The 11050-nt window shown below is 40.5% G+C and overlaps 2 protein-coding genes across 3 annotated transcripts; both read right to left on the bottom strand.

The window, feature by feature from the left end:
- Positions 1-1948: 1948 nt before the first annotated feature.
- Positions 1949-6635, bottom strand: zgc:112294 (transmembrane protein 17A). 2 transcript variants are annotated; one of them, XM_050051250.1, is made up of 4 exons: positions 6345-6635; positions 5126-5232; positions 3961-4074; positions 1949-3674 (listed from the first exon to the last, which is right to left on the bottom strand). In XM_050051250.1, the coding sequence occupies exons 1-4, from the start codon at positions 6469-6471 to the stop codon at positions 3354-3356; spliced, it is 669 nt and encodes a 222-aa protein (XP_049907207.1). In that variant the 5' UTR covers positions 6472-6635; the 3' UTR covers positions 1949-3353. The 2 variants fall into 2 exon arrangements, with proteins under 2 accessions (XP_049907207.1, XP_049907208.1); XM_050051251.1 differs by lacking the exon at positions 3961-4074.
- A 1437-nt stretch (positions 6636-8072) lies between these two features.
- selenoe (selenoprotein e) lies at positions 8073-10203 on the bottom strand. The gene is made up of 4 exons (XM_050051319.1): positions 10010-10203; positions 9651-9727; positions 9321-9399; positions 8073-8436 (listed from the first exon to the last, which is right to left on the bottom strand). The coding sequence occupies exons 1-4, from the start codon at positions 10115-10117 to the stop codon at positions 8293-8295; spliced, it is 408 nt and encodes a 135-aa protein (XP_049907276.1). The 5' UTR covers positions 10118-10203; the 3' UTR covers positions 8073-8292.
- Positions 10204-11050: the final 847 nt, after the last annotated feature.

The following is an 11050-nucleotide window of genomic DNA, read 5'->3' as shown; positions in this document are numbered from 1 at the left end:
GTCGGGTTCGGACAGAAATATGCGGCCCGTGCCGCACTCTAATGGAAATGCACGTGACGTTTTTTTTTTTTTACAATCTAGGAACCGTTTGCAGGAACCGTTACTCCAAATGTGATGGAACCGGTTCTGGAACTGGAACTTTGGACCTGGTTCTAAAAAAGAACCGGATCCGGATCCGGATCCCAACCCTATACAGGAGAGAAGGCAAACATCTCTCCAACATTCACCAAATCACACCAAAGCAATCAAGACTAATAAATAGCTCTACAGGTGAGAGGTAAAATTAATGTGTTTGATTTTGGGGTGAACTGTCCCTTAAATCAGTAAACTGCTCTTTTTCTCCTTTTGTGAGCATTAGCTTCATTTTATCTCTTTGCTTGAAGCACCAAACCGAGCTGCCTCATCATGAGTCCTGGTGGCAGCTTCCTCCACTCCACAAGGTCACACTGGTAAAATGTGGAGCCTGTTTGAATTGAGGTTAAAGGGTAATGGGATCATGTGAGACCTTTCATGTGTGTGGTGCCACTTAAAATATTCAGTGAAAGCACACTTGTTTCAATTCTTTCAGTGTCCAGGTTTTAGCTCTGAGGACAATCAATAGATAGATATAAGGAAAGTAAACAGGTTTTCGTCTTTGCAGCAATATGTGACCTCGTGTTTAGGTTATCTTTTGAGCACCCACTTCCAAATAAAGTGGTGAGCATACATTACATCCTCCACGCTGAGTCTTTTCTCCCATTTTCTCTTCCCCATGAAATGAACAATGCAGCAGCCACTGCAGCTCGTTGTTTCCTGAATGTAAAGTAGAGCGGAATAAGCATGTTGAATCACACAAACTGTGACTCTCACATAACCAGCTTGCTGACAACTTAGCGCATCACACTCTAAATAATTTCTCGCCGGCAAAGAAATAATAGAGCCTCAAATACGAGCTGTAAGCTTGCTGTGAAAACAAGTGTGACATCTGTAGTGGCTACAGTCCCTATCCAAACAGAGGAGATAAAAGAGGTGCAGACAACAAAATGTAAAATCGATAACCATGTTGGAAGGAGCTGGAGCTATAGATTATCAAATGATACATCATCATATGTGTGTGTCAAGTGTTGACAGGCATAACCTTTATTCTGCAGCCAGAGGGTTTCCTGATCAGGACATGTGCAGCATGATAATCTGCTCTCACTGGACTTTGCAGCAACTGTCAAACGCTCCCCATCTCTCTTCTGGTCGCTGACTGCCACTGTGTGGTCATAAATATTTAACACAGCTCTGCTGCAGTCAGGTTTAAACTCTTTCACTTCATAAGCCTGGGGAAATTTGATTCCTTCAGCCCACTCATCAAACAGTAATAGTAATATTTTATACTGTAGGAATGACTCCAAGATAAACTGGAGAGATTTAAAGTAAGTCTCACATTATTTCTTCAAGAAACAAAAGAACAGATTGCTCTATACCTGGGAAACACTAATCTCATCTCATGGGTGAAAAAAGAATTGAATCTACCCCGGTAAAAACAATTGTGTTCTACCAACACTGCAGCCCCCGTCATCCATCATCATTAAAGACGAGAAAAAAAAAAGAAACCCTTTAACAGCAGCAATGCATCGCCTTGTGTTTCTGAGACCATGTTGTTGTTTGATGGTGTGTTTTGCTGTGTTCCCACGTCACTCTGTGACACTTTGGCTGACATGGCGTCAGGTTTTGACATTTAGCGTGGGTCTGGAATGATGTTATTCATCTTTTTTAAAACATCAACAGCAAATGTCAGGATTTTTTTTTCTTTTTAAATCAAATCGAACGGGTTCGTTCTGAAGCTGTCATTTTACACCAGGGATCAGAAGTCATACAGTGATGATGCGGCACTCAAATATTTCTGCACCGTGGCCTCAAAAGACCAGAATGCAATGGAGACACAGAACAGAATGACGCAACTCAATGACAGTTTTTGCAAAGTAGTTGGATAGATGTATTTACATGTCAAGTAAGAAACTCACATTCATTTTCTGCAGAGAGGCATTGTGGGAAACTTAAAGCACATGATGCAGTTTTAGGAACAGTGAATAAACAAACAATACTGGAAATTAAAATGCCACATTAGAAATTGACAATTTCTAAAAGTGTAAGGGTAATTAAAAACTGACTTTTTACCTTAAAGAGGAACTACACCCATTTTTATTCCTGTGGTCTAAAACAGTGGTTCCCAACTGGTGGGTCGTGGTCCAAAAGTGGGTCTGTTGAGTTTGTAAAAAACACTTTATTTTCAAGTACATTGAATTTCCAGCACAGAGCTTTTAGTTTGAAGTGCTGTTTCCTTCTGTAGAGTGAGTGACTAATGGACTCAACAGAGACAGCAAACTAGCTCAATGACATGGCCAAACTCAAGCATGATGCTGAATATTTTAAACTGTGTGAACCTTGAACTGATGACTAAGGTGAAATCTTTACCCTGTGCCTGGACCAGTAATCTCAAACAGCCCAAAAATATTTGTTAACATGAACAACTCTCTCCACAAGGTCAGGCACTGGGCGCTACTTCCGTGCCTTTTTTGGTGCCAGTTTTCAAGAGAGCGGCAGCAGGTTGCATCTGAGGTTGCTAACCAACCTTAACAAGCACTGTATCATAGCCTATTTACCTGAAATCCTGAGTGCAGAGCTGATCTTCTTCCAGGTGCCGTTTATAAGTGTGTAGGCCTATCGTCCGTGAGACAGATGTAAAGCTCTGGGTAGCACTGCACTAACATGATCAACTTTTTTATATTTACCACAGACTGATATTTACGCAGCTGTTGCACCCTGAAAAACGGGCACTTAGGAACGTGTGCGCACCTGGCGAATTTGAGGGCACAAAAAATGCGGCATGTGTACGGCCCCCTATTTTACCATCCATCATTTTGGAGGAGACATGTTGAATTCTGCTGACAGCAATATCTCCAGCTGTGTGACGTAATAACTGAGCGCTGGGCCCTTTGACCTTCTCGACATAAAGGTAGTAACAAAATCTGAACACAAGTGGTCAGCTGGAGATGCATTATAGACACGTGAATGACGATGTGTCTCAGATGTCCATTTGTGTTAATACACATGCTAACATTCTGAACATATGGGAACATTTTCAGAACTGAATAAAGCCCATTTGGGGTTTAAAACGAGAAAACAAACATTCTGTTGGTCACCAAACCAGGCTCCCGTTCACTGCCTATGGAGCAGCAAACTTTATAACTGATGACATCACAAGTTCAAGACTTAATCTGGCTTGTGGCTTTGAGAGAGAGTAGCTCATGTTCACAAAACTGACTGAACATTTCTTGTCCTTTTCAATAACATATTGGAATTCTTATTTTGGGTGGTGTTCCCCTTTAGTGGTACATATCATTGGCGGGTGACACAGGCAGCACACTGCGGTTGTAGGGCAGCCCATAGACAGGGCTCATCCCTGCGTGATGGTAGCTCTCCACCTTCCCAAGCTGGCGCAGATAGAAGAGCAAGGTGAGCTTTCGGGTCATGGTCTTGAGCGCCAGGAACGAGGCCAGGATCTGGGCGAGCAGGAAGAGGAGGTAGAGGGAGTGGACGGCTCTCTCTAGAGGCAGGATGATAATTCCTTCATCGGTCAGGAAGAACAGCAGCACCGGCAGCTGGAACATGAAAGACAGGAGCCAGAAGGCTGCCAGCTCTGGCACCTGATGACAGGGAGGGGAGGGAGGGAGAGTTTGGGTTGGTGGATGGAGGCGATGCAAAGATAGAGCAGTCAGGCATCAAGTGCTTTAGTTGTATCCACATGAAAGCACAGACACACTCTTGTACCTGCACACACACAAACTCAATAGACAGTTGTAGCCAAGAGCTGATTGTTTACACACGCGGGCAGAATACTTAAGCAGCCACTTCCTCCGCCATGTTATTCTGGAGACGAGTCCATGAAAGAGCTCTGCTTTGTGGTTCAAAGAGGATGTTGGTTTGAATCACCTTTTCTTTAAGGTTGCCAATGTAGCCCAGATAAAGTCGGACCACTTCAATGACTGTGAGGAGGATCATCCCGGTTATGAGCAGAGCCTGGTAGTACCCGGGAAGATAATAGAACTAGAAATAAAGCAGAGCTGGAGTGTCAGAAAGGCATGAAAACATCTTTTTACTTGCTACTCACAGGACTTCAAGGCTACTATTTAGTGGCCTAACAACACCTAAAAACACTTATAAAGGTATGATACTATTGTGGCATTTTTCAAAGGATTCTGAGAGCATAACTTTGGCTTTACAGAGAGATGAAAAGCAGAGCAGTCTTCTGAATGTGTTGCTTTCACTCCATTCATTTCCTGGATTGATCTGGGGGGGTTTCCACAGGCTACCACTAGACAGTGCCAAAGTCACAAGTTTTCTAATTTGACACAGTGGATCCAATAAGTTGATTAAATTCAATAATAATTCTGCTACTTCTGAAAACATTAAAGCATCCTCACTAAATATATATTTCTATGTGCTTGCTTGAGCATTTTTTCATGAATGAAGCCTTTAAGTGCAGTGAAGTGCAGCATGAATTGTTCTAAGTCATCAGAATAAACACTGTTTTGATTTGACTAATTGTCTATATGATGTCTGCCTTCTCTCCAATATAGTGGAACTAGATGGCACTTGAAAAAAATACATTTCAAAAACTCCACAGCAATGTCTCTTTCCAGAAACCGTGACGCGGTTACTCAAGATAATCCACAAACCTTGTTGTGAGAAGTGTCATGTACAAAGTGTGCATGTACTGCTAGCCACGTAGCATCACTGAGCTAGCTAATGTTACAGCTCGGCTGAGGAGGACACCATTAATGGTCATATCTTGCGCAAGCACGAGCCTCTCGTTCATGAGTGGATGCACACTTTTCTTCTGCGCCGTGATAGGCTTGGCAGGTATAGTTCTATAGAAAGAAAGTAGTTCCTACATGAAAGTGCTCAAAGTTTTTTATGTGTATTTTTTTGGCACTTTGAGCACCACAAGCCGAGTGCCATCTAGTTCCATTATACTGGAGAGAGGGCAGACATCTCTACAGATGATATTGCCAACACTGCAGTATATACCAAAACAATCTAGACTGAAAAACAGCACTACAGGTGAGAGGAATGACTTCCCTTCCACCCAACTTACCTTTACTTCTAACATGAAAACAGCAGAAAACCACCAACAGGGAAAATAGAACATGTTGAAGTACAGCAGCATCTGCAGGGGAAGGTGAGAGACCAGCTCGTTCACCACTGCAAGACAGAAAAAAACATCATGTAAACACTCATATTCGTCATGTCATTACATCATAGCAGACAGTTGTATGGGATGCTTTGTCTGCTGTGTGGACACCACAAAAATAGGTGAACAGAAGTCGACAAAATAATGTGCACAGCTCATGAAAAGGGACTCTAATGTAACTTAATTGGCAGCCCTGCAAAGGCTGCAGTAATCAGAACTTGAAAGCAGAATGAGACAAGTAACAAAACGTCCAAAACATACATGCATAGTTACAGAAACATAATGCCATAAAAGATATAAGTAATGTGCCAAGAAAAACAGAATTAATAATGATGAAAAATATGACAAACACAGGTTTATAACAACCCACAGTCCAGAAAATATCAGTATTGGACAATTTTGCAAAATCAGGATTTTGTCAGATGATAACTGTTTACAATGATGATTATTTCAGAGTTAAAGCAATTTTTGTGCTGTGTTCATGCATTATTGAATAGGCTACTGAGCACATGTCCAGGGAACCAAAGCGTCAGGTGACCTTCAACTGTAAAGTATCACTAAAATGAACACGTACTGACCAGGAAGAGACTCAAAATGACCACAAAGAGATGCAGAGAGACGGCAAAGAGACTCAAATGACTACAAAAAGACTAAAAACAACCAAAAGGAGACATAAAATGCCCTCATTACGACACAAAATCACTTCAAAGGAACCCAAATGACTACAAAAGGACACAAAACAACTAGGAGACACAAAATGACCAAGAAAGGCACGTCACCTCATGAGGACACAAAGTTACTTCAAAGAGACCCAATCAACTACAAAGAGATGCAAACAACTACAGAGTCTGTGTGTCGTCCCCCCATATAGAAGAGATGGTGTGGCCCTTTGCATATCTTTGCCCAAGGGGCCCATTGTCTCATAATCTGCCCACATTATTTTTTCAACGGCTCACAGTTACTTATATATCAGAATTTGATTTGGTTACACATAGTCACATATTTTCCATGTATGTTATCACGATACTATATTATACTGTATTCTAAGAAGTCACCTTAAGTTGTACAGCTGTAAATTAAACTATACTACAACTGAAAACAGTCTCTGGGGGCAGTGACCAACCAGAAACGTCCTCCTGCTCCCGTGTGAAGTCGCTGTCTGCCGTCCTGTTGTTGGTGAACACAGAGCCTCCCATATAGGCCAGACCCATCTGCAGGTTCTCTTGAACAGGTGAGTAAAACACAGGCATCGTGGGCAGAGCTGGTGACCATGACCGAAGCCAAGAAATCAGGAAGCGTAACGGTCCAAAACTGTGTTTGTGTTCCAGCGACTGCTGCCAATCCTCGTTGTCTTAAGTAACACAAGTACACAAATGCATGAAGGGACAGATAGGAATGGACACACACACAGACGCGTGTTGGCAGACGCCACTGCTAATCAGATTATAGCGAGGGAGGCGGCTTGAGGATTAGGCTGAGACAGCAGCATGGCAGTTTGTTAAGTAAGTAAGTGGCCGGTTATGATGCTCAGTAAATTTGTTTATCTAATTACAGAATTTAACATTTATAGAAGCTGGAGGGAGCAGAATGAAAACCACAACAATGCATTAAAGAAAAGGGAACTATTCCCTTATTTTACACATGAATATTATTGTTCTCCCATACACAAAAAAACTCCAGTTTCTTTTTTCAGACTGCACACATACTCTGCATGTTTTAATATATACTACTGCAGGTAGTGTTGGAGGAAATATTCCTATGTTTTAAAGGGATAAAAGTGCTAATACTACACTGTAAAACTAGTCTTTTACAAGTAATAGTCCTGCATTGGAAATATTACTTAAGTAAAAGTAAGTATAGTCAGGAACATGTACTTTTATAATTATTAAGTAAAAGTACTCAATCCAGAAACATCTAAAAATAAATAAATACATTATTATTATTATTATTATTATTATTATTTAGTTTATAACAAAACATCATATTGTATAAACTTTTCACACTGTAGAAAATTTTGGAAATATTACTTAAGTAAAAGTAAGTATAGTCATGAGTATGTACTTAAAGTATTAAAAGGTAAAAGTACCCAATCCAGAAACTAGCTCTTCTAAAATAAATAGATAAATAAATGAATAAATAGTGAAAAAAATCAATAAAAACAAATAAAATATAATAAACAACCAAATAAAAATAAAAATCATTCAGAATAAATTAGAAAGTGACATAAATGTTAAAATTAATGTTAAACAAAAAATAAAAACCAAATGAAAAACAAATAAAATTTAAAAAATAGAATTAAATTTAAAAAATAAAAAAATAAATAAACAACCAAAAATATCAAAATTATTCAAAATAAATTAAAAAAATAAATAAAAACAAAATAATATTAAATAAGTAAATAATTAAATAAAATAAACAACAACAAAAAATTAAATTATTCAAAATAAATTAGAAAGTGACTTAAATGTTAATCAAAAAGATTCAATCCAATCGGCAATCAATTTTCTGTCAGTCATCTAATGGATTAATTGACTGATTGTTTCAGCTGTTCTTTTATTAACTGTTGGGTAGTTTATAACAAAACATCATGTTTTATTAACCTTTCTTATGCTTTTTTATCAAAAACCTTAATTTGTTAAGTAACTAGTGACTGAAGCTTTCAGATAAATGTAGTAAAGTAAACAGTGCAGTATTTCCCTCTGGAATATAGTGAAGTAGAAGTATAAATTGGCAGGAAAAGAACAGACCCAAGTAAAGAGCAAGTACCTCAGATTTGTACTTGAGTAAATGTACTTAGTTACATTCCATCACTGACTCCAGTAGCCTCCATTAAATGGAGACATCAGGCAGATTGTTGACACTGATCCCCTCTGTGTTTTTATTGAGGAGTTTTACAGCTTTTTTTATTCAAAGCACATAAACAGAGTGACACAGCAATGACTAACACACTGCACGCAGCACCCGGCCAGCGAGCCCTCGGAATGGTGCCTGGCTTATCGTTTTGGCCTTGGGGCCCCACTCGTCATTAATGTGACCGGGGTGCAGCGGCAGAGTTCGGCCACAAGGTGTCGTCACAGCTCGTCCCTGGGGGCGCGCAGGGGGAAATGCTGAAACTCCTCTGGCACCTCTTCCCCTTTCTGGGACCTCTTGTAGAAACCGAGCGAGTCCAACAGGCTGCTGATCTCGTCCGCCTTCATTTTCTTCACGGGAACAGTCTGACGTGTCGAGAGAGGACACACACACACACACACACACAGACGCATGATTAAAGCATTGCAGTATAAAATAGATGTTGCAGACACACAGTATGTTCTTATTCACATTAGTTTATTCTGATAATTACCAGAATTGGATTTTCATTAAAACTTGTTCAGCGGCTGCTGATATAGAGGTCCCTCCTGCACATTTGTTTTCATTTATTTGTTCAGTAATTCTGTTTCTGAAATAAATCTTCATATAAAGTCAAATTACAGTCTCAAAGGGCGCCCACATTATGAAACAATAAATGGAAACAAGAAACATTAGACCCTGAATGTGACAAAAGGAAAACTCCTACGGAAGCTTTATGAGGGAGAATAAAAGGTAAAAAACCTCCAGAAAGCCGTAAAGTATGGGAGTAGTTTAGTTTAAATCACAGCAGTGGCTCTTTGTGCATGTAGAAGAAGCTAAATAAATTCATTACTATTGGTTTCAGTGGAGAGTTTTATTGTCTCACGCTGGCCTAAATGCACATTCACAGGATTTTCCCACACTGACAGAAAGTTAAATTCGATGGGAAATGCTGAACTGCTGTAATTTCAGGGCATAAAACTGCTCAAATTCATGTCAGCATTCCTGTTTCACAGCAAAAAAAATATAGCTCAGCTGTCAGAAAGCCTAATTTATATATTTTCTTACTCTTCCTCTCTCTTGCCATCTGTTTTTTTGTAACTGTCTCGCTCTTTCAAACACACTCGGTCTGTGTGACCCGCTATCTGACGGAGGATCTGATATCAGATGCAAACTTCCCTACATGAATCTGTCTTGACATCCCGGAGCTCCCCAGATAAACCCCATCACAAGGCGGATGCATAAAAGATCCCAGGAACTTACATCTCACCTTTACAACCTCGTCCTTTTCGTTATAGAATATCAAACGAGGCTTCTTCTCCTCTGATGAATCGTATTCCAAGTTGTGGCTACACGGGGAAAGAACGGATCAAGGGAAACAACAGGTGAAGAATAAAGCACATCCATCTGGGTTGCTATTTTTAGGCTCGTGATCTCAACTTGGAAGAGCAGAGTTTTGGAAAACTCAGACCTGGCACCGGACTTGGCAACTTGCTAGGAACATTGTTTTGTTTATGAAAGAGGTCATGAGAAAATCTGTGTACTTTGGAAAGGTCAGGTCCTAACAAACAGCCTGCGGAACAGAGGACAACAAGGATACTATAAAGCCCAGCGCTCCAGAAGAAAATGATGGAGCTCGGGCATTTTCTTTATGCCTCATCCGACCACACTGGGAGCCTGCAGGGACAGCAACAGACGGTTGTTAAAACAGCATGACAAATAGAATCGTGCACGCTTGGTTCTTTGTGTGATCAAGGGTGCCAGAAATAGGTACCTCAGCAGAACGGATACTGACATGACAGAACATGGCTGATCCCTCATCTTACTCATGTTCCCATTTACCGTGTCCCCTCGCCATGTGCACATGTCATGTCAGACTGCCTTGTCCCTGCACTGGTATCATAAATTCCCGAACATTTTAAGGACATGTCATGATATCCAGATGAAATCAGTACTCACCAGCAGCTTCCCTCTGGCTATATTTAGCTCTTCTTTAACTGCTGTGTCGTTGTTAGTGTCTGATGCCCAGACAGTGAGGGTCAGAGTGAGCACCAAGAGGGCCCACATGTTTTTGTTAATGACGAATTAGTATCCTTGAGTGCTTTTGCCCAAGTTATTACCTACAATAACTAACCCTTTAATCCACCTGGACAGTTTCACAGGGTGGATAAGACCATGACACATTCCTGCAGGGGAGCAGTGCCCTCCTGTGTCGGAGCTTTCTCACGGTTTCTTGTTGTTTTTCTTTCACAGATTCTTTAGAATATAAGAAGTAGGTCACCGGTGAGCCGTGCTGTTATTCTGCTGTAGTCTTATAGTTATAAGGCTGTTTTTGATTTCCCAAAGGTCACGCAGAGGCCCCTGGCTTTTAGTTTATAGTTCCTTCCACATCAGATGACATTGGGGTTCCACGGAAACCACAGAACATCTGTGCTCTTATCACTTTTTCCCATACAGTCAACGTGCAGGTGGTTGATGGCCACTCAGAGCCGGCCACACTCTCAGAGCTGCTGAAAAGCTCATTTTAGCCAAACTGGTTTTGTACAGGTGTCCTGAAAGAAAGGAAAACATCTCTCCTCATTTGTCCCCTTCCTGTAATTAATTAACGAGACACTTGTTTGACTTGTGAACTATCTTCAATGAAAAAACTGAAAGTGAATGAGAAGACTGACATTAAAGGGTAACCTCAGTATTTTTTAACCTGGAACCTATTTTTCCCATGTTTTTCTGTCTAAATGACTAATAGGAACAACAATTTTTGAAACTGGTCCAGCACTGAGAGAGAGGGCTACAGCTGAGCAACGCCTGCAATGTAACCGAATGGAGCAATTGTGCAACATCACTGTACAACCATTAACAGTTCATTATTTTTGCCACAGACCGGCTCAGATTGTTATATATAAGTGTCCGAAGTGTCTCTTTCCTTTATCGCTTGATCCACTTAGTTTGTTATTGTATCTAAGTCTTGCTCAAGGAGAAGACTTGGTCTGCAATCTCACG

This window comes from Epinephelus moara, chromosome 8 (assembly GCF_006386435.1).
Source record: "Epinephelus moara isolate mb chromosome 8, YSFRI_EMoa_1.0, whole genome shotgun sequence".
NCBI classification, from domain to species: Eukaryota; Metazoa; Chordata; class Actinopteri; order Perciformes; family Serranidae; genus Epinephelus; species Epinephelus moara.
Note: the sequence above shows the minus strand (reverse complement) of the source record. Positions and strands in the feature narration are given on the sequence as shown.

Excerpts from the sequence above, each read along its gene's own strand:
- zgc:112294 (XM_050051250.1), bottom strand. The coding sequence starts at position 6,471 with ATGCCTGTGTTTTACTCACCTGTTCAAGAGAACCTGCAGATGGGTCTG. Across the intron at positions 4,075-5,125 it reads TTTTCATGTTAGAAGTAAAG|TTCTATTATCTTCCCGGGTA; the intron begins GTAAGTTGGGTG and ends CTTTATTTCTAG. Across the intron at positions 3,675-3,960 it reads TTGGCAACCTTAAAGAAAAG|GTGCCAGAGCTGGCAGCCTT; the intron begins GTGATTCAAACC and ends CCCTGTCATCAG.